The 20,497-nt window shown below is 37.1% G+C and overlaps 1 protein-coding gene across 1 annotated transcript in view; it reads right to left on the reverse strand.

The window, feature by feature from the left end:
- Positions 1-20,497, reverse strand: part of LOC308512651 (disintegrin and metalloproteinase domain-containing protein 2-like) — a gene marked incomplete at both ends in the record, with an annotated part of 83,012 nt that overhangs the window by 13,405 nt on the left and 49,110 nt on the right. Inside the window, 2 exon segments of the mRNA XM_081082251.1 lie at positions 9,353-9,536; positions 17,079-17,184. Coding sequence (XP_080938377.1) covers positions 9,353-9,536; positions 17,079-17,184 — 290 coding nt within the window.

Below are 20,497 nucleotides of genomic sequence, written 5' to 3' on the forward strand. Positions count from 1 at the left end.
GAGCCAGCCTGAAAACAATGGGGGAAGTGATTGTTTTATTTAAAAGATCACAAGAAATAAAAAGAAACAGAAAAGCATATCTCATTTAAGTGAAGTGGCATGTTATTTTTAAATAACTATACTACATCTGCTGAAGAAGATAAATGAAACTGGATAATGAAAGGAAATTAGCCCCAGCCAGTTTTTCTCAGTGGATAGAGCATTGGCCTGTGGATTGAAGGGTCCTGGGTTCCATACCGGTCAAATCAGGTACCTTGATTGCAGGCTCCTTTCTGGCCGGACCCTGGTAAGGGCGCCTGCAGGAGGCAACCAATCAATGTGTTTCTCTCACATCGATATTTCTCTCTGTCTTTTCCTCTTTCTTCTACTCTCTAAAAAATCAATGGAAAAAATATCCTTAGGTGAGGATTGAAAAAAAAGAAAAAGAATAGAAGGAAATTAGAAAACTGACATGAACAAAATGAGAATATCAACAAAGATATAGCAATTTTAAAAAGCAATAAAAAATGATGAAAAATACAATACAGGCATACCTCATTTTCTTGTGCTTCACTTTATTGCACTTTACAGAATATATATACATATATATATATATATATATATATATATATATATATATATATATACTGAAGTTTTGTGGTAAACCTGCGTTAAGCCAGACTATTGGCACTATTTTTCCAATAGCATTTGCTCACTTTTTGTCTCTGTGTCACTTTTTGGTGACTTTCACAATATTTCATACCTTTCCATTATTATTTTTGTTATAGTGATCTGTGATCAGTGCCTACGATGTTCCATTGCAATTGTTTTGAGGTACCATGAACCATGACCATGTAAGATGGCACATGTAATCAATAAATGTTGTGTGTGTTCTGACCACTCCACCAGACTGGCTGTTTCCTTATCTCACTCCCTCTCCTCAAGTCTCCCTGAGACACACAATTTTTGAATTTGACAAATTAATCACCCTACAATGGCCTCTATTGGAGGCCCCAAGATTTTTGGGACAAAAATCTTGGGGCCCTTAAGAGCCATGTTAACTATACTCTTCCTTTGCTCTATAAATGGAACAATGAAGCCTGATGACAGCACATCTATTTATAACATGGTTTACTGAATCTTTTAAGGCCCCTGTTGTGACTTACTGCTCAGAAGAAAATATTTCTTTTATTTATTTATTTTTTGTCAATTGAGCCTGCAACTGAGACATGTGCCCTTGACTGGACTTGAACCAGGGACCCTTCAGTCCTTGCAGGCTGAGGCTCTATCCACTTAGCCAAACTGGCTAGGACAGAAAAGATTTTAAAATATTACTGCACACCCAAGACCTCTGATGAAGATGAACAATGAGATGTGTGTGTGTGTGTGTGTGTGTGTGTGTGTTTCATGCTTGCTAATACAACATCCATTTTGTAGCCCACAGATCATCTTATTATTTAAGGAATACATTTTGAAAGACTATCGCTGTTATAATAGTGATTCCCCTGATGGGTTTCAGCAAAGTACATTGAAAACATTTTGGAAATGATTCACCATTCTAAATGTCATTAAGAACATTTGTGATTCATGGAAAGAGGTCAAAATATCAACATTATCAGGAGTTTAAAAGAAGTTGATTCCAAAGGCCATGGATGACTGAGAGGTTCAATACCTCAGTGGAGGAGGCACCTGCAAGTGTGGTGGAAATAGCAGGAGAACTAGAATTAGAAGTGGAGCCTGAAGATATGACTGAGTTCCTACCATCTCATGATAAAACTTTAATGGATCAGGAGTTGCTTCTTATGAATGAACAAAGAAGTTGGTCTGTTGGAATGAAATCTATTCCTGGTGAAGATGTGAAGACTGTTGAAATGACAACAAAGAATTTAGAATATTATGTAAACTTAGCAGATAAAGCAGTGCAGTGCTTTGGAAGATTGACTCCAATTTTAAAAGAAGTTTTGTTGGTAAAATGCTATCAAGTAACGCAGAAAAATTGTTCATGAAAGGAAAAGTCAATTGGTGAAGCAATCTTTATTGTCTTATTTTAAGAAATTGTCACAGCCACCGGAACATTCAAAAATGATCATCCTTATCAGTCAGCAGCCATCAACACCAAGACAAGACCCTTTACTATAAAAAAGATTATGACTTGTTAAAGACTCAAATGATGGCTAGCATTTTTTAGCAATGAAGTATTTTTAAGGTGTGTGCATTGTTTTTTAATTATTATGTAACATAATAACCAGTTGCATTTCTGTATATCAATGCTGCACAATTTAAAAAGGAAATTAAGTAAACAGTCCCTTTTTCAATAGCATCAAAAAGAATAAAATACTAAGGAATAAACTTAATCAAGGAGTTGAAAGACTTATTGCTGAAAATTATGAAACATTCTTGAAACATATTAAATAAGACACATACAAATAGAAATATATCTTATGTTCATGCATATTTTACATCAAAAATAGTATGTTATATCCAGTTCTTTATAAACTAGGGTAAAAGGTAATAACACTAAGCTCATATTATAAGAACAATATAGTTGATCCTTGAACAACTCAGGGGTAATGGTGCTGATTCACTTGCAGTTGAAAATTAGAGTATAACTTTTGACACCCCCAAAACTTAACTACAGTCAGTTCTTGGTATCCATGGAAAAATTAGTTCTAAAATCCTTGGATTCTCAAGTTCCTTATGCAAAATGGCATAGAACAATACATACCTTCAGCCCTCCACATCTGTGGTTTCTCACCCGTGGATCAAAAATATTTTCAATCCACTGTTAATTGAATCCACAGATAAGAAACTGTGGATATGGAGAGTTGGCTGTATTTATTGAAAAAAAATTCACATATAGCTTTATAATGTCCGAGAATAAAAATAATATGTATAGGATTCAATACTTCTTGCTATTTTTTTGGTTGATAAAAGGAATTTTGAAATTTCTTGTGACAAAGTGTTCATTCAAATCCAAATGAACATTTACATATTAGTATGTAAAAAATGATATTCTAATTTTCAGAATACATAAAAGTTTTTGAGCACTAATATGCAGCTAGCTTGATCATCTTTTGCTAAAAGCAAGATATAATATACATGAAGCCAACATTTTGCGGCCACCGCTTGGCTAAGACCTTCCAAAATTTCTACCCAGCCTCTCTATCTCTCTACCTTGAAACAGAAACTTCTTCAACATCATCATGTATTTTTTTTTTAATGATAAACAGTAGCATGATTTCAAACTGCTGAAGTAAATGTCTATTTGATAAAGTATCACCTTGGTGCACCCTTTCCTCCCATTCCCTCTTTACAATAATCCTTCTTGAAATGTGAAGATAGTTGGAGTTCCATTAATCATCTTGAAAACATAAGGAAGAGTATCACTTTACCAGAAAAGGATCTATAGCTGAAAAACTAGACTGAGTCTGGATCATTGATGATATGATGAAACCCCATGACATCTCTAATGGACAATTTTTTACATGACAAAAGAATGGCTTAATCCATATCCTGTTTAAGCCATTCTTGGTGGATAAAACCATTCTCGGTGGTTCTTGTTCCCTGTGCAATTCCTCACTTATACAGTCTGTGGTAGATTATTTAGAAATAATAGAGAGTTAAAAATTAAAGACAGTTTATGCAATAATTTGGGAAATTTTTGCAAAGTGAATTTTATAAAAGCAAACTTATTACAAAGTTTTTTTTTGTTTTATTTTTTAATATATTTTTTATTGAATTTTTACAGAGAGGAAGGGGGAGGGATAGAGAGCTAGAAACATCAATGAGAGAGAAACATCGATCCGCTGCCTCCTGCACACCCCCCACTGGGGATGTGCCCGAAACCAAGGCACATGCCCTTGACCGGAATCGAACCCGGGACCCTTCAGTCCGCAGGCCGACGCTCTATCCACTGAGTCAAACAGGTTAGGGCTACAAAGTTTTTTAAATGTCTGAATTTTATGTGAGAATTTGGGATAACAATTCTTCATTTATAATTTTATTCCTAATTTTTAAAATTAATATTAGTAATGTAATAAGATTTTATTATGTATGACAAATCTATATATATAAAAGCCCAGCAACCATTACTGTGGAACCAGAACAACCAGAACAACTGGTGGCTATGCCACACACTGTGGCAGCCAACCAGCCTGATCCAGGCCCCAATTGCCTCCCTCCCCTGCCAACCCAGCCCCCGATTGGCCCCCATCACCCTGATAGGGGGCGGGGACAGCTGCCAACCACCTGAGGCCCCTCCCCCTGGGTGGCCCCTCCCATGGTCAGCCTCCAACACCTCTATATTACTGCCTGGCTCCCTGGTGCGTGTACATTTAGTGTAAGCACAAGAAAATAATTATCAGTCCCTCTGTCCCTGACCAGAGTCTCCAGAGGGCTCTGCTAATACTGCAGCCAAGGTGTGGGATTCTCCCTCCATGTCCCACAGCCCCAGGAGACCTTCCAAGTTAGCCAAAAAGGCAACCTAAGCATTAACGGGATGGCGGCCCTTTGCTGAGGAGTATAGAGAGGCTGGATGGGGATTTTGTGAAATTGCAGTGCCTTGCAAATTAGATGAGCTTTCAATCTCTCTTTAAATGGGGCAGCTAAGAGGACCCACAGGCTACCAGGAGCAACAGCGAAGGGTAGGCAAATTCAAAAACAGAAAAACTTTTAAACAAACAGACATGAAGATCATATTGGAAAACTAAGGGTAGTGCTCCAGGAAGAACATAAAAATCATTAAAGGGTCATCATCCATCTTGATATACATTTGCAAACAACGCATAACCATCTCATGGCTTGTGAAATGCAAAACAGTTCTGTTGTGGGTTTTCTTTTGACCATCCTTAAAGTGTAATTAGATCCAGCTGGAGGAAAGCTATAGCTACCAGCATTAGACACCCCGTCTGGCCCCATCCCTGATTGGTCCCCATTGGGGTGGACCGAATGTACCCCACCCATGCACGAATTTGTGCACTGGGCTTCTAGTATTTCCACAAGATCAGGTGAAAAGAATATATTATACACATGTATACATTCATAATGATTTACAATTAAAATGTGAAAAATTTTAAGATTTCATTTATTCCTGGTTACAACCAAAACGTAAATTTTCACTCATCATTTCCAAAATAACTATTCTGCTCCCAAATCAATTATGTTTTGCCTTTCCCTATATTCTTCATCAAGTAATTTAATGCATTATACTTCTTATTAGATGAGAGAAAATTTGTAACTTAAAATTTAGATTTAAGAATAATTTAAACCAGCTTTGTTGTGTACTTATGTATATATATATACCTTAGTGACATATATTTCACAGAGCAAAAATGTAGGAAGACAGAAATTCTGATACATATACATCTGTACAATCTTATATAATAAAGAGGTAGTATGCAAATTAACCCTCACATCCTCACTAGATGGCTGCCTATGACAAGGCTGGCAGGGGGGTTAGTGAGGGACGACCAAACAACTGGACAGCAGGCTGCATGGGGCAACCAGGCCGGCAGGGGAAGGCAGTTGGGGTCAACCAGGCCAGCAGGGTGGGAACAGTGAGGGGCAACTAGGCTGGTGGGGGTGGGCAGTTGGGGGCAAACAGGCCAGCAGAGTTGGGCAGTTGAGGGTGACCAGGATGGCAGGGGTACAGTAAGAAGAGATCAGGCTAGCAGGGGGTGGGGGGAGCTAAGAGCTACCAGGCTGGCATGCAGAGATAGTGAGGAGCAATCAGGGAGGCAGGGGGGCATTTAGGGGTGACCAGGAAGGCAGGCAGGTGAGTGATTAGGAGCCAGCATCCAGGATTGTGAGACGGATGTCCGACTGCTGGTTTAGGCCCAATATCCAGGGTCCCCAGGGGTCCTGAATTGAAGATGGTATAGGCTGCTCCCCCTTCCCATGCATGAATTTCATGCCCTGGATCTCTAGTGGATAATAAAATTAGATAATAGAATGGGATGTTCTTGTAAAAAACATGCAGTTAGTATAGCTACATAAGTATGTTATATATTGATGTCCTAAAAGAATCTACTTATATTAAAACCATGGGTGGTGTTCATCATGTCCAGAAGAACCGCTGCGACCAAGCGGAAGGAAGTCAGTCCTTCAGGTTGTCTTGGCAATGGCTGCGCCCACCCCCAAGCTGTTTCCTGTAAGGGAGGGGTTTGAGGCAGGAACCCTGCCCTCAGAGCATGGAGGCAGATCTTTCTAAAGTGTGCCGCACGCCAGCATGGCCAGGTTGAACCTGAGTGGGAGCGGCTGAAAGGCTTAGAAAAGACAGACAAGAGAATGAAAGCCGGTTCTCAGTGAGACGCTGCTTCTCTGAGAGACAGCAACCATGCTCACAGCCATGCCTTTATTTTATAGCAGATGCTACTAGGCAAAGTAAGGGTGTGACCAAGATGTTTACAACATTCCCCTGGGCTTCAATCCTACTCAACTACATGCACCTGAACTCTATCAAGCCTACATCACTCAGGCACGTGGGGCCACGTGTTCAGACCATAGGTTCAAGCTTACAACTACAGCTGTTGGCTATAATTGTGCTGGGAGGGCCCTGCCCTCCAAGCTGGGACTTGCACTTGGCAATTAGTCAGTCCAAGGCTTGAACCTGTCCAAAACACTGTAGCGTCTCCCCACAATGAAGTTTAAATTCTGTTTCTTTGTTACTAGTGTTGTGGCCCCACCCCATAACACAGAAGCCATTTCTGGAGGATGAGGCCCAGGAATCAGGATTTTAAAGAGATTCCCAGGTGATTCTAACGTGCAGCCAAGGTTGAGAACCACTGTTATAGATAATATTAAACATATATCTAAATGTACAATTCTTTGTCCAAAAAATGAGCATGTTCAAAAATTAAATGAAGAAATTTTGGATATATTCGATGGAGATTTTCATACATATTTGAGTGATGATTCCATTGATTCCACAGATGATGCTGACAAGGAAAATTTTCTCATCAAATTTCTTAATAGTATTACTCCTTCAGGAATGCCATGTCATAAATTAAAATGGAAAGTGGGTGCAATCATCATGCTATTGAGAAATATCAATAATAAATGGGGTCTTTGTAATGGTACCAGATTTATTATCAAAAGATTACAACCTAACGTTATCAAAGCTGAAGTATTAACAGGATCTTCAGAGGGAGAGGCTGTTCTGATTCCTAGAATTGATTTGTCCCCATCTGACACTGGCCTCCCATTTAAATTGATTAAACGACAGTTTCCCATGATGCCAGCATTTGTGATGACTATTTATAAATCACAAGGACAAACGCTAGACAAGTGATGGTGAACCTATGACACACGTGTCAGAGGTGACATGCGAACTCATTTTTTTGGTTGATTTTTCTTTGTTAAATGGCATTTAAATATATAAAACAAATATCAAAAATATAAATCTTTGTTTTACTATGGTTGCAAATATAAAAAAAATTCTATATGTGACATGGCACCAGAATTAAGTTAGGGTTTTTCAAAATGCTGACATGCCGAGCTCAAAAAGTTCACCATCACTGCTCTAGACAATTAGACATATCCTTACCTGAACCCGTTTTTGCACATGGTCAGTTATATGTTGCTTTCTCTCGAGTTTGAAGAGCATGTGATGTTACAGTTAAAGTTCTAAGTACTTCATCACAAGGGAAATTAGTCAAGCACTCTGAAAGTGTTTTCAATCAATGTGGTGTACAGGGAGATATTAGAATAAGTTTAATCACTTCATCAGTCATTGTTTGCATCACTGTTGTTTTCATATCATGTTGTTGTAGTTTTCATATCATGTTCTTGTTGTTTTCATATCATGCCTCTGTTGCTGTTATATCCTTCTGTTACTGTTTATTTATTAATACATTTATATATTATTTTCATATACATTTTACTAATTTCCTTTCATCTCTCACACTTCTATTATAGAGAAAGGGCAAATAACAATATTAAAATATCTCTGCTAATTAATTACCTTTTTAAAAAAATATATTTTATTGATTTTTTACAGAGAGGAAGGGAGAGGGATAGAGAGTGAGAAACATCAATGAGAGAGAAACATTGATCAGCTGCCTCCTGCACACTCCCCACTGGGATGTGCCTGCAACCAAGGTACATGACCTTGACCAGAATCAAACCTGGGACCCTTGAGTCCGCAGGCCGACACTCTATCCACTGAGCCAAACCGGTTAGGGCAATTAATTCCTTTTTAATGTGCATGAATTTCATATACCGGGCTACTAGTGTATATACAATGTCTGTAGATTCTATTACATTCTCAGAGAGAGAGAGAGAGAGAGAGAGAGAGAGAGATTGGATAGAATGTTCATAAAAATAGAAAGAGTAGTTACTCATCGTATATGTGCCTTCTATTAATTTTTGCTTTACTCTATTCATTCTATACTAGAGGCCTGATGCACAAAATTTTTGCAAGAGTAGGCCTTTAGTCCCCCGGCTGCTGACACCAGCTTCTCTCAGGCCGCCGGCAGGCACCAGGAACCCAGTCTTTCCTTACAGCCCTGGCTTCTTCCGGAAGGTTATCCAGAAGGACATCCAGAAGAACATTTCGTCTAATTAACCTATTGTGCTTTTCTTATTATAGATTATTATAGACTAGAGGCCTGGTGCATAAAAATTCATGCACTGGAGGGGGGGCCCTCAGCCTGGCCTGCCCCCTCTCACAGTCCAGGAACCCTCAGGGGTGGGAGGCAACCTGGAAATCAGGGGAAGGCGACACCCGCATCATACCTCTGCTGCTGCCACTGCCAACAGCACAAGCCTTGGCCAGCCCTGGTTACCTGAGTCTTGGGCTGGCCCTGGGAGGCTGGGCAGATGCCATCCTAGGCTTGCCTACACTTCAGCAGGCCCTGCTTGCATGAGCCTCAGTCAGTGGGGGGTACAGGACGAGCCAAAGCCCCCGGAGGGGCTGAGGGGACTGGGCACCGCCATTTTGTGAGGGTGTGATGGTCAATTAGCATATTCCCTCTTTACTATATAGGATTATTGTTATCACTTAAGTGGTAACATATTATTTAACAGCTATTTTAAAGTAATTATATCATAAGATAGGTCATAACATTAGAAATATTCTGTGTATTATAATTTAACAAAATAAATACAGTGAATGAACGATATGATTCTCAGATCAGTGAATGTAAAAAAAATTAAGAAAAAAGGTAATAAAATATTCATGGTGATATCATATATGCATGAAAACAGATTATATATATATATATATATATATATATATATTTAGTTTTTTCTCATTTAAAATTTTTCTATTTTTTATGAAATTGAATGTGTACTTAAATTATGAGGAAAATACTAATCATGCATTTAAAAATAGAGTATAAATTAGAAAGTCATTTGAGACTAAAAGCATACATACCTTATTTTTACCACAAACAGTTCCATCTTTTACCCACATCTTTTCGCTGTCAGCATGATCATATTTATATTCCAATGCGACACAGATATTTCCATTTACATTAGTATAAATAATAATGGCGCTGTTACTTTCAAGTATATTTTCACCTTCATGTTTACATATTAATTTTCCACACATCACATCACTATAATTTACAAATAAATGAAAATCATTAGTTTTAAATACAAATAAATATTAGAATATCATTTCTAAAGCAAAAAGATTTAAATAAAACACTGAAGTTTTGAAAAAAATTATATGCAATTAATTGTGAAACACAAAAAAATGAGTGTCTTATCTACATTGATAATAATGGAACATTTTAGTAATGATGAGCTACTTCCTAGATAACCTGATATTTTTGTAATGATTCTTTTACTTTTTTCTTAGACATAATCAATTTCCAGTTTATTCTATACTAAAAAATTAACGAAGTTTATCCTTTTCATTTTTTAAACATAATACCTACTTCTCACCATTATGGGTAAAGACTTTGAAATATTTTACTTAATAAATATTAACATATAACCACTAAAATACATCATAATGATAGCACTGTGAAGCACAAAAATTATGAAAGTAACCAGAAAATGAGAAAAAACATTAATAATCTCCAAAATTAATAGGGGACTCATATAACTTAACAAAAGGAAAATACACAATCAAAAAAAAAATGGGAAAAAGAACTAAATAGACACTTTTCGAAAGAGGACATACAGAAGGCCAAGAGACATATAAAAACAATCTCAGAGTCACTAATGATCCCAGAGATGCAAATTAAAATGACAATGAGGTACCATCTCACACCTGTCAGAATGGCTATCATCAACAAATCAACAAATGACAAGTGTTGGCAAGAATGTGGAAAAAGGGAAACCCTCATGCATTGTTGGTGGGAATGCAGACTGGTGCAGCCTCTGTGGAAAACAGTATGGCATTTCCTCAAAAAATTAAAAATAGTAATCCCATTTGACCCAGTAATCCCACTTCTAGAAATATAACCCAAGAAATCAGAAACACCAATCACAAATAATATATGCACCCCTATGTTCATAGCAGCACAATTCATAATAACTAAGATTTGGAAACAGCCTAAGGGCCCATCAGCAGATGAGTGGTTTAGAAAATTGTGGTACATCTACACAATGGAATTCTACACTGCTATATAAAAGAAAGAACTCTTACCATTTGCAACAGCATGGACGGACACGAAGAGAATTATACTAAGTGAAATAAGCCAGTCAGAGAAAGATAATATCACATGATCTCACTCATTTGTGGAATATAATGAACAACATAAACTGATGAACAAAAATGGATCCAGAGATGGAGAAGCACCAAACAGACTGTCAAACCTCAGAGGGAAGGCAGGGGAGGGAAGGGGAGTCGGGGCTTAAGAGATCAACCAAAGGACTTGTATGCATGCATATAAGCATAACCAATGGACACAGTCAGTTAGGTGGTGAGGGTATGTGCTGGGAGGTGGGAGTGGCCAGGGAGAGGTCAATGGGGAAAAAGGAGATATATGTAATATTTTCAACAATAAAAAATTTAAATTAAAAAAAGGTAATTCCACCTTTGGCCTTGGCTTTTGTTGTTGCTGGAACACTGTCACCCAAATCTGCTTTACTGCTGAGCAGTGGTGACTGCAGATGCCCTTTGAGCCCCGGCGCTGCCCCAGGTGCAGCCAGCCAGGGAGGGACTATGGGAGGTTGGCTCCAGGGCCTGTCTGGCCCGTCTCACCCAGTCCCTCCCCACCAGCCATCTTCTAAATAATTTCCTTTCAATGTGCACAAATCCGTTCATTGGGCCACTAGTTTTATATAATGAAAAACAAGAATAAACTGTTTACATTTAAACTCCTAAATAATTTTTATCTAAATTCCTAAATATTTATCTAAACTCCTAAATATTTGCTAAGCTAAATTTAACATCTATTTACCTTTTAATTGAGTACTTTCAAAAGTAAGAGTTCAAGGGTCAAAGTGACATTAATAAACAAAGTAAACAAATTATATACTGTGGGGCTATTGCTATGTCCATTATTTAAAGTATATGCACTATTTTAACAAAATGGATATACTAAAAATCATGTCTAATGGATTATTGTCCATATCTGTTTGTGGCACATGTTATACCATAACATTTTTATTTGGTCCATGAATTCTGTTTGAGGTCATAAGTCAACCACACATCCATTGCTACTTCAGAGGAGTCAACAAATTCTCCTGCACTAGATAGACTAATCCCAGCCCAACTACATACCATATTCTCTAAATAACCTTCTACTCAGCATAAAATCTTAGCAATATTGAAAATATAGATATGTTAGAACAATTTTAGGGGTGGGAGGATCAATTTTCTATTTCTGATTTTTTGCCTTTTTTGCAAAAGAGGAAAATTTAAGAGAGAAAACTAGCCCCTGGCATTCATTGAAGGTCTGATATTACAGCAAGGCCTTGAAGTTGATACAAGCTAAGTTGCCCTCATTGCTAGACCATGGTATTTACCTGTTAAATACAGGCCAGTATAAGAATATCAACTTTAGGTAAAGCCATTCAGTGACTATGCAGATCAAGAAAAAAAAAAAGTCCACAGCATAAATCATCTCTGAACATAGGAAGACAAGAAATAAACATTGTCCAAGCAACAAAATTACCAAACATCCCTCTCATCCAGCCAATATGAGTTACTGTTGTTTTATTACCAACTAGAGGCCCAGTGCATGGTTCTGTACACCAGTGAGGTACCTCAGCCTGGCCTGCGGGGATCGGGCCAAAACCAGCTCTCCAACATTTCCCAAGGGGGTCCCAGATTGCGAGAGGGTGGTTCTCAGGTGACACACCCTGGAATCTGGCTCCCTCCTCTCTGGTTTCAGGTGTATCACCCAAGAACCACTGCTGCCAAGTCACCGCAGCTCAGCAGCTCCAGTGTTGAGCGTATGCCCCCTGGTGGTCATTGCACATCCTAGCTCCAGTTAGACGGTCAGATGGTCGCTTAGCCTTTTAAATATATAGAGTACAGCTTTAGCTTCACTCTCTAGTTTTCCTTCTTCACATATGATTTATTAATATATCCGATCACAGAATTACTTTCACTTCCTGAAAACATCCAATTCAGAGCAATGATCCACTTCCTGAAACCCTACTGAAAATCACTTTAACACAAGCTCAAGTCCTATAATTAGTCTCTAAAACCCTGGAGCTAAGATGTTTCACAGTTTCCCATAGTGTAAAATCCCACTGACTAGAAGCTGTAAGAAACCAAACTTGTTCAATTGCAGGTGGGTTCCTTGTGGTTTTTAGCTGGAAGGTATTAACACAGAACTTGACTTAAGAATCATTTATACAGTTAAGAAGTAGGTTAAAGTTGGTTGGAGTTAGAGTAGAATTCTAATCTAACACACACACACACACTGAAAGCTTTGAAATGTAAACAGAGAGGGAAGAATTGAATGATAATTGAGCCATAAGACTAGAAATTCCATATGAGGCATTTTGGACTGTGGCTTTAAAAATAATCTATGAGAAAAAAAACACAAGATAGTGGCATAGGTAAACACCGGGAAATTGCTACCTCCCACAACAACTTCAAAAATACAACGAAAAGACAAAACGGACATCATCCAGAACTACAGGCAGGCTGGCTGAGTGGAAATTCTACAACTAGAAGGAAAGAAAAGCACACTGAGAGCCAGAGGAGCTGAGGAAGTAAAGTGCAGAGGTAAGGAGGCTCGCGCGCACGATAAGAGGCTGGCACCTGAGGACGCGGCTGTCTTTTTTAATCAGGAGGGAGTCACAAGCTCCAGACTGCTCTGAATTCAAGTTCCAGGAAGTCTCTGGGGACCCAGGACTCATACGGGGAGAAACTGGACTGTCTGGCAGCAGGCAGAACTCTGAACTTGAGGGCAGCTTTCCCTAAGAGGTGCTTGCAGCAATTATCGGGACACTGAGACGCACGGCCCCTTAGGGCAGGGCTGAGAATCCGCCATAGCTGCTTGCTCCGCCCTTTGATTCCCTGAGACCCTGCCCCACCCAGGCTGCAGCAGAGGCTTTTGCATATGAATGCCCCGGCCCTTTGCAACCTGAAAATTACCTAACAAATTGCAGCTGGGCCAGACAAATCCAGAACTTCCAAGAGAAGGCCCAAGGCCCCACAGCAGCTTGCATTGCTTCAGAGCTGGGCCTCATCAGGGCACCTCCAAACTCCAAAAAAGGAAGGGAAATCTGCAGTTCTCTTCGTAGCTCCTGCCGGGTAACCTCAGGCAGAGGCTAAATTAGCACCTCCTTAGATCCAAGAGCCACTGTACCCAGTGGTCAGAGGGGGACCATCTGGATTACAACTCCTCAGATCCATAAAGGACACACTCAGGGGGCAGACTCAGTGAGCACCAAAGCCCCACTGAAGCAAGTCTTGCCCCAGAAGGGTGTCTTCAGCACAGAAGTTCTCCCACTGCAGACACAGCTGATTCTCACTGCCAATTGGCCTGGAGGTCAATTCCTCTCAGTGATCCTACAACAATCAAGGCACAACTACAACAAGACTGTGCACAAAGCCCACAAGGGGGTGCACCAAGAGTGTCCACCTCAGGTAACTGGGGAGGCTGAGCCACTGGGCCCTACAGGACACCTGGCGTGCAGGGCCACTCTATCAACACAGGGAAGCAGCCAAAATGCGGAGACAAAGAAACAGGTCACAAATGACAGAAATGGAGGAAAGCAAATGACTGAATATAGAGTTCAAAACCATGTTTATAAGGTTTTTCAAGAATTTTATGGAAACCACCGATAAATTTAGTGAGACCCTGGAGGATATGAAAAAGACCAACTAGAAATTAAGCATACACTGACTGAAATAAAGAATAATATACAGAGATCCAACAGCAGACAAGAGGATCCCAAGAATCAAGTCAAAGATTTGAAATACAAAGAAACAAAAAATACCCAACTGAAAAAGAAAAAAGAAAAAAGATTCCAAAAATATGAAGATAATGTAAGGAGCCTCTGGGACAACTTCAAGCTTACCAACATCAGAATTATGGGGTACCAGAAGAAGAGAGAGGGCAAGATATTGAAAACCTATTTGAAGAAATAATGACAGAAAACTTCCCCTACCTGGTCAAAGAAATAGACTTCCAAGTCCAGGAAGCTCAGAGAACCCCAAACAAAAGGAATCCAAAGAGGACCACACCAAGACACATCATAATTAAAGTGCCAAGAGCAAAAGACAAAGAGAGAATCTTAAAAGCAGCAAGAGAAAGACAGTCAGTTACCTACAAGGGAATACCCATACGACTGTCAGCTGATTTCTCAACAGAAACCATGCAGGCCAGAAGAGAGTGGCAAGAAATATTCAAAGTGATGAATAGCAAGAACCTACAACCAAGATTACTTTTTCCAGCAAAGTTATCATTCAGAATAGAAGGTCAGATAAAGAGCTTCACAGATAAGAAAAAGCTAAAGGAGTTCATCACCACCAAACCAGCATTATATGAAATGCTGAAAGGTATTCTTTAAGAAGAGGAAGAAGAAAAAGGAACTCTTACCATTTGCCACAGCATGGATGGAACTGGAGAGCAGATAAATACCACATGATCTCACTCATTTGTGGAATATAATGAACAACATAAACTGATGAACAAGGACTGATCCAGAGACGGAGAGGCATTGATTGGACTGTCGGGTCTTGGAGGGAAGGTAGGGGAGGGTGGGGGTAAGGGGCAAAGATCAACCAAAGGACTTATATGCAAGCATATAGGCCTAACCAATGGACACGAACAATGGGGGGGTGAGGGCATGAGCGGGGAGGGGGGTAGGGGGTAATGGGGGGATAAGGACACATATGTAATATTTTAATCAATAAAAAATATATTGAAAATATATAAATAAATAAGAAAGAAAAATAAAAAAATAAAATAAAATGGTATAAAATTGGAAACAATCCAAATGTCCACCGAAAGGGACTGAATATAGAAACTGTAGGAGAATAGCACAATGGAAGAAAAGGCAACCAAAGAAATTGATGTGGAACAAGATTCAATACCATGGGAACATTTTCATGAAAAATTAGATTGTAAGATGTTTTGTCCAGTATGATACAGTTTTTCTTGAAAAAATATGCGCATGGAAAAAAGATTAGAAAAGTATTCACCCAATTATTAATAATTGTTCTCATTGGATTATGGATTTAGAAGTAATTTTATTCTCTTCTTTGTACTTCTCAGATTCCCCCCAGAATTTCTACATTAAAAGTTTCTAATTTTTGATAGCAAAAAAAGTAATTAATTTATTAAATGTTTTAAAAAGCCATTTGTGGAGGTGGTAATGAGAATTAACTGTAAATGGGTATTATACCGGGGTGATGAAATGTTTTAAAACTGGATTATGTGATGGTTGTACAACTTGGTAAATTTAATAAAAAATGTTGACTTGTTCATTCAAAATAAAAATAAAAATAAAAATAATCCATGAGAACATTTTAAATATCCTTAGCTTGAAAAATCAAAAGGCAGAATTAGAATATGAGCCTAATATCAATTTGGCGACTGAAAATTAAAAGGGACTGAGCACTAAGATGTGCATATGAACTTCACCCTAAACCCTTTCTGACTACTAAACTAAGCATGTACAATGAACACTATAGGGAATTATTAAAGTGTATCTTAAAGATAAAGAACACTATTTTCAGCTGCTGCTCATAGAGAGATGCTATTTATGAGTCCAACTATGTTCAATCCCTTCCATATCAAAATTCATTAGCCTTCTGAAATGCATAAAAAGAACACAAAATTTCCATTGTATATTATTCTTAGTATTCATTATAAAATAAAAAAGTGCTAGGCATATAAAAAATTAAAATGTGACATAGTCAGGATGCAAATAAATCACTGGATACCAGTATCAAAATGACCTAGATATGGCAATTAGCAGAGAAGTACTTTGTAGCAACTACTATAAAAATTACCAGGGATTTAAAGGAAAACATAGTCATATTAGTTAGAAGGTTTTCTTTGGTCAGTATGTGCTTTAGCAATTATAAAACACACTTCTGTGTATTCTGGATTTGAGTATATGGAAAAGCAATTTGTAAATGTACTGAGATGTACTTTGTGGTGTGCATACCATATGTCAGTCCCATTTTAAGTGCTTTTCCTAGACCACTGAAACTCCCCACTGGCATCAGACCAATGATGTTAGTGAAATTAATATTTATATTTTATATATGTGAAACATATGTCCAAGGTCACTCAAGTAGATAAATGGTATGGTTAGCATTTGAAACCATGGTGTCTAGCTGTACAGCACATGTTCTTGAGCACATGTTCTTAAACACTGCTTTACTACTTCCTGGGTAGTAAAAATGCATGTGTTGTTTTCGTTTCATTACTATAAGAATGCTCATCCTTTGTAAAATTAAAGTGATGGAATGAAAAATAAAAATAATCAGTCAATCTAACTAATGGGCAGTTAATTAATCTATGTGTAAATTAAACAGTGTATGGGAAGATACAAAGGGTAATTTGGATATATGAGAAACAGAAGCACAGACATTCTGTATTTCAAGTAATTCTAATTTGATTAAATGAAGTCTTTGTGGCCAGGTGAAATTTTTATTACACATAACCTTATGTGGTGGTATTTTCAAATTTAAGGCAAAAATAAAGTTTCTTAGGTTTTGTAAAGCATACTCAGGATCACACTTCTTGTATCCTGAAGCATCTGCACCACAGCTGCCAGATCTATCAGTCATAGAATTAAGGTATTTAAAACACTCTGGAGGAGCTGCACCTAAAGCTGAAAAAGAAAAGTATGGTTAGTCACATTGAACTTATATTAATCTTAAAATAATTACCAAATGAATTTGGAATTTTAAAATAGTTTACAATATATATTGCACAAAATAATGTGATACTATAAATTGAAAATAAAAACTAGGTTTAAGATCACACAAAACCACTTCAATGAAATATTTAGAAGTTAAAATATTCTTACTATCCAAATACCTTAGATATAAACATTGCATTCAGTTTATTTTTAAATTTTTAGTAAGTTTAGAAACACATGTCTGTAAGAAATTTAAAGAATACCTTATTAGTCAATAATTTGTGTTTGCATAAATATCTTTTCAAGTCAAGCCAGTCAATTTATATCTTTGGTTTTTATCATAAGTACTTCAGACCAAAAAGTATTGGAGTCACAATTGATTCATTTTCACATTTGCTATCCAATCCATAGACAGAATGTATTTAATTCTCTTAAGATACAACCTACTTAAAGGGCAGTTTACTTAACATAACCCTCCATCATCAGTTCTATTCTAAGATGAAGTCAAAACTCCTTGATAGAAAGATTTAACCACTCCATTATGACACACCAAAAGAGAAGCCCCAGTAGACACAGTAGGATATCTGCTGGCACTCCTAACAGCAGCAGTGAACAGAAAATAAGCAGTTGATTTTGTCCAGAGGTCATTTGCAAACCTGGCCTGGGTGAGAAGTCAAAAGTGTCAGCTAAGCAAGAGAAGCTGGCAATTGCTGGTGGACACAAAATATGACAAAGTTGGAGACGTTTCATAACTATAGTGACAAAACTAGAGTCTCAAGGGGCATTAACATATAGTTTAGTCTCCTTTCAAGGCTTATTCCTGATTCTAAAAATGTAAAAAGCAGGGGATTAAAATATAAAGAGATAACTTCTATAAACCAGTGCAGATTCTTATGCACTTTCTGTGCTCTGGTAGCAGGGCTAGGAGTTTTAGTAAATATATCACTCTTAAAAGAGAAAGACACATTTAGACTTAAAACAGGGCTTCTCAAAGGCAAAAAAGTTAAAGTTAAGAATATAAAATAAAAGAATCTTTTAAAAATAATTAGGAGAACCATGCTACATATATACTGAAACACACATCTAAAGGCTTACTGTAATCCTTTAGAAACCTCAGAGGACGGGTGCACTCTGCCCTGCTCCAAAGTACCAGTATTTTCCAGAGGGGAGCTTTTACACAGGTCTAGTGCCTCTTGGCTGTACCTGGAGCTTTGGTCTGAGGTAAAGGCATTTGGTTTGGCATACATTTAGGGATTTACTGATGTTCTCTGAGGGGATGGAGGATAGTGGACATCATCTTTGCACTTTCCATCTGCTTTGTTTCAGCTCTCCAGTATCTCTCATAAAACAAACAAACATTTTATCCTCAGAATTACATAAGCTAATTCCTTAATTTTGATAGGTAGTTGGATTGCAGTTATACATATAGAAAAAATAATTTAATTTTTTCAGATTTTGTTTCTCTTGTGGAATCCTGGGTAAAACAGTTTATAGGATAAAGGGAACTGTGACGTTTTACTTTGGAAATATTCTTATATCTCCTCTATGGTAGCCCAACGCCAACAGCTTTTCAGTTAATGAAATGGCCTGACCTATTTTGAACTTTTGTAAAAGTGCCATACTTAGAGTACATGGTTGATGTCTGCCAACTTTTCAATAATGAATAGAACAAATAAACAGAAGATCAGCAATAAAATTCAAAATTAGAACAATACTACCAATAAACTAGACATAACAAATATCTATCCAACAACAGCAGAATGCCTATTCTTCTCCATGCATTTGGATATTCTTCAAGATAGACCATACATACAACTAAAAAGTCTTGAAATTGTACATATTATGTCCTCTGAATATAATAAAATTGAATTTAAAAATCAATAATAATAGTACATAAGAAAAATGCAATAATGTGGAAATTAAACACACCTAAATAAAAGAAATAAAAATGAAAACTTATCGGAAATTTGAAGATACTTTGAGTTGAATGGAAATAAAAGCATGGCATACAAAAATGTATAAGAACCATTGAAAACAGTGCTTAGAAATTTATAGCTGCAAATAACTAAATTAGGAAAGAAAAATTATTTAAAATCAATAATCTAGCATTCCATTTTAAGATACTGAAAAAAATCTAAGCATAAAGCAAAGAGAAGGAAAGAAATAATAAATATTATAGCAGAAATAATAAAACAGAGAAGAGACAAATGATAGAGAAAATCAATAAAACAATTTGTTTATTTGAAAAGATCGACCACATTGATAAATTTTAATTATTAACAGAAAATTTTCCACAAAAAATGTCTGAGTGCAAATATCTTCACTAGTGAATTCCATAAAAATTTCAAACAACTAATACAGTGCATCACAGACTCTTCCAAAAAATATGAATAGGAAATACTTCAATAAATTATTCAATGAGACTTGATAGTAAAACAACCCAAAGACATTTCAAGAAAGAAAAATTTGAGAATATTCCTCATGAATGTAAACATAAAAATCCTCAAGAAATCTATAGATTAATGATCACCATGAATATGAATTTTTAAAAAGACAACAAAATACTTATAAACAGAATTATAGAGCATATTAAGAGCACTATAAATACCAAGTAGGATTTATTTCTGAAATGCCAGGATGGTTCAAAATACAAAAATAAATCAGTCAATTAGTCATATACCAAAATAGAAGAATGAAAGAGAAAAAAAACCCACCACATAATCATGTTAATTGATGCAAAAAAAACATTTGACAAAATTCAACACCCTTTAATTACAAAAAAAACCACTCAACTAACTGGAAGTAGAAGGAAAGTACTTAGTATAATGAAGGCCATTTATTTAAAAAAAGCCACCATACAGCTGAAATAATACTTAATGGTGAATGACTGAAAGCTTTTCCTCTATATAAGGAATAAGACAAGGATATAAGCTTTCATCCTTCTATTCATCACAGTAATAGAAGGCCTGATTGTTAGAGCAATGGGCAACTAAAAGAAACAATATACATCTAAATTGGAGTAAAATAAGTAAAAAAGTATGTGTTCATAAATGTGATAATTATATATTATCAGAGCTGAGTAATATTCCATTGTGTGAACAGACCACAGCCTTTTCATCCACTCATCTACGGAAGTGCACGTAGGCTATTTTCAGATCTTGGCTATTGTAAATACCAATACAATGAAAACAGGGGTTCATATAGTCTTTTGAATCAGTGTTTCGGGTGTCTTAAGGTATGTTTTCAGAAGTGAGATCACTGGGTCAAAAAGCAGTTCCTTTTT

Source organism: Myotis nattereri, assembly GCF_964212035.1.
Source record: "Myotis nattereri genome assembly, chromosome: 2".
NCBI classification, from domain to species: Eukaryota; Metazoa; Chordata; class Mammalia; order Chiroptera; family Vespertilionidae; genus Myotis; species Myotis nattereri.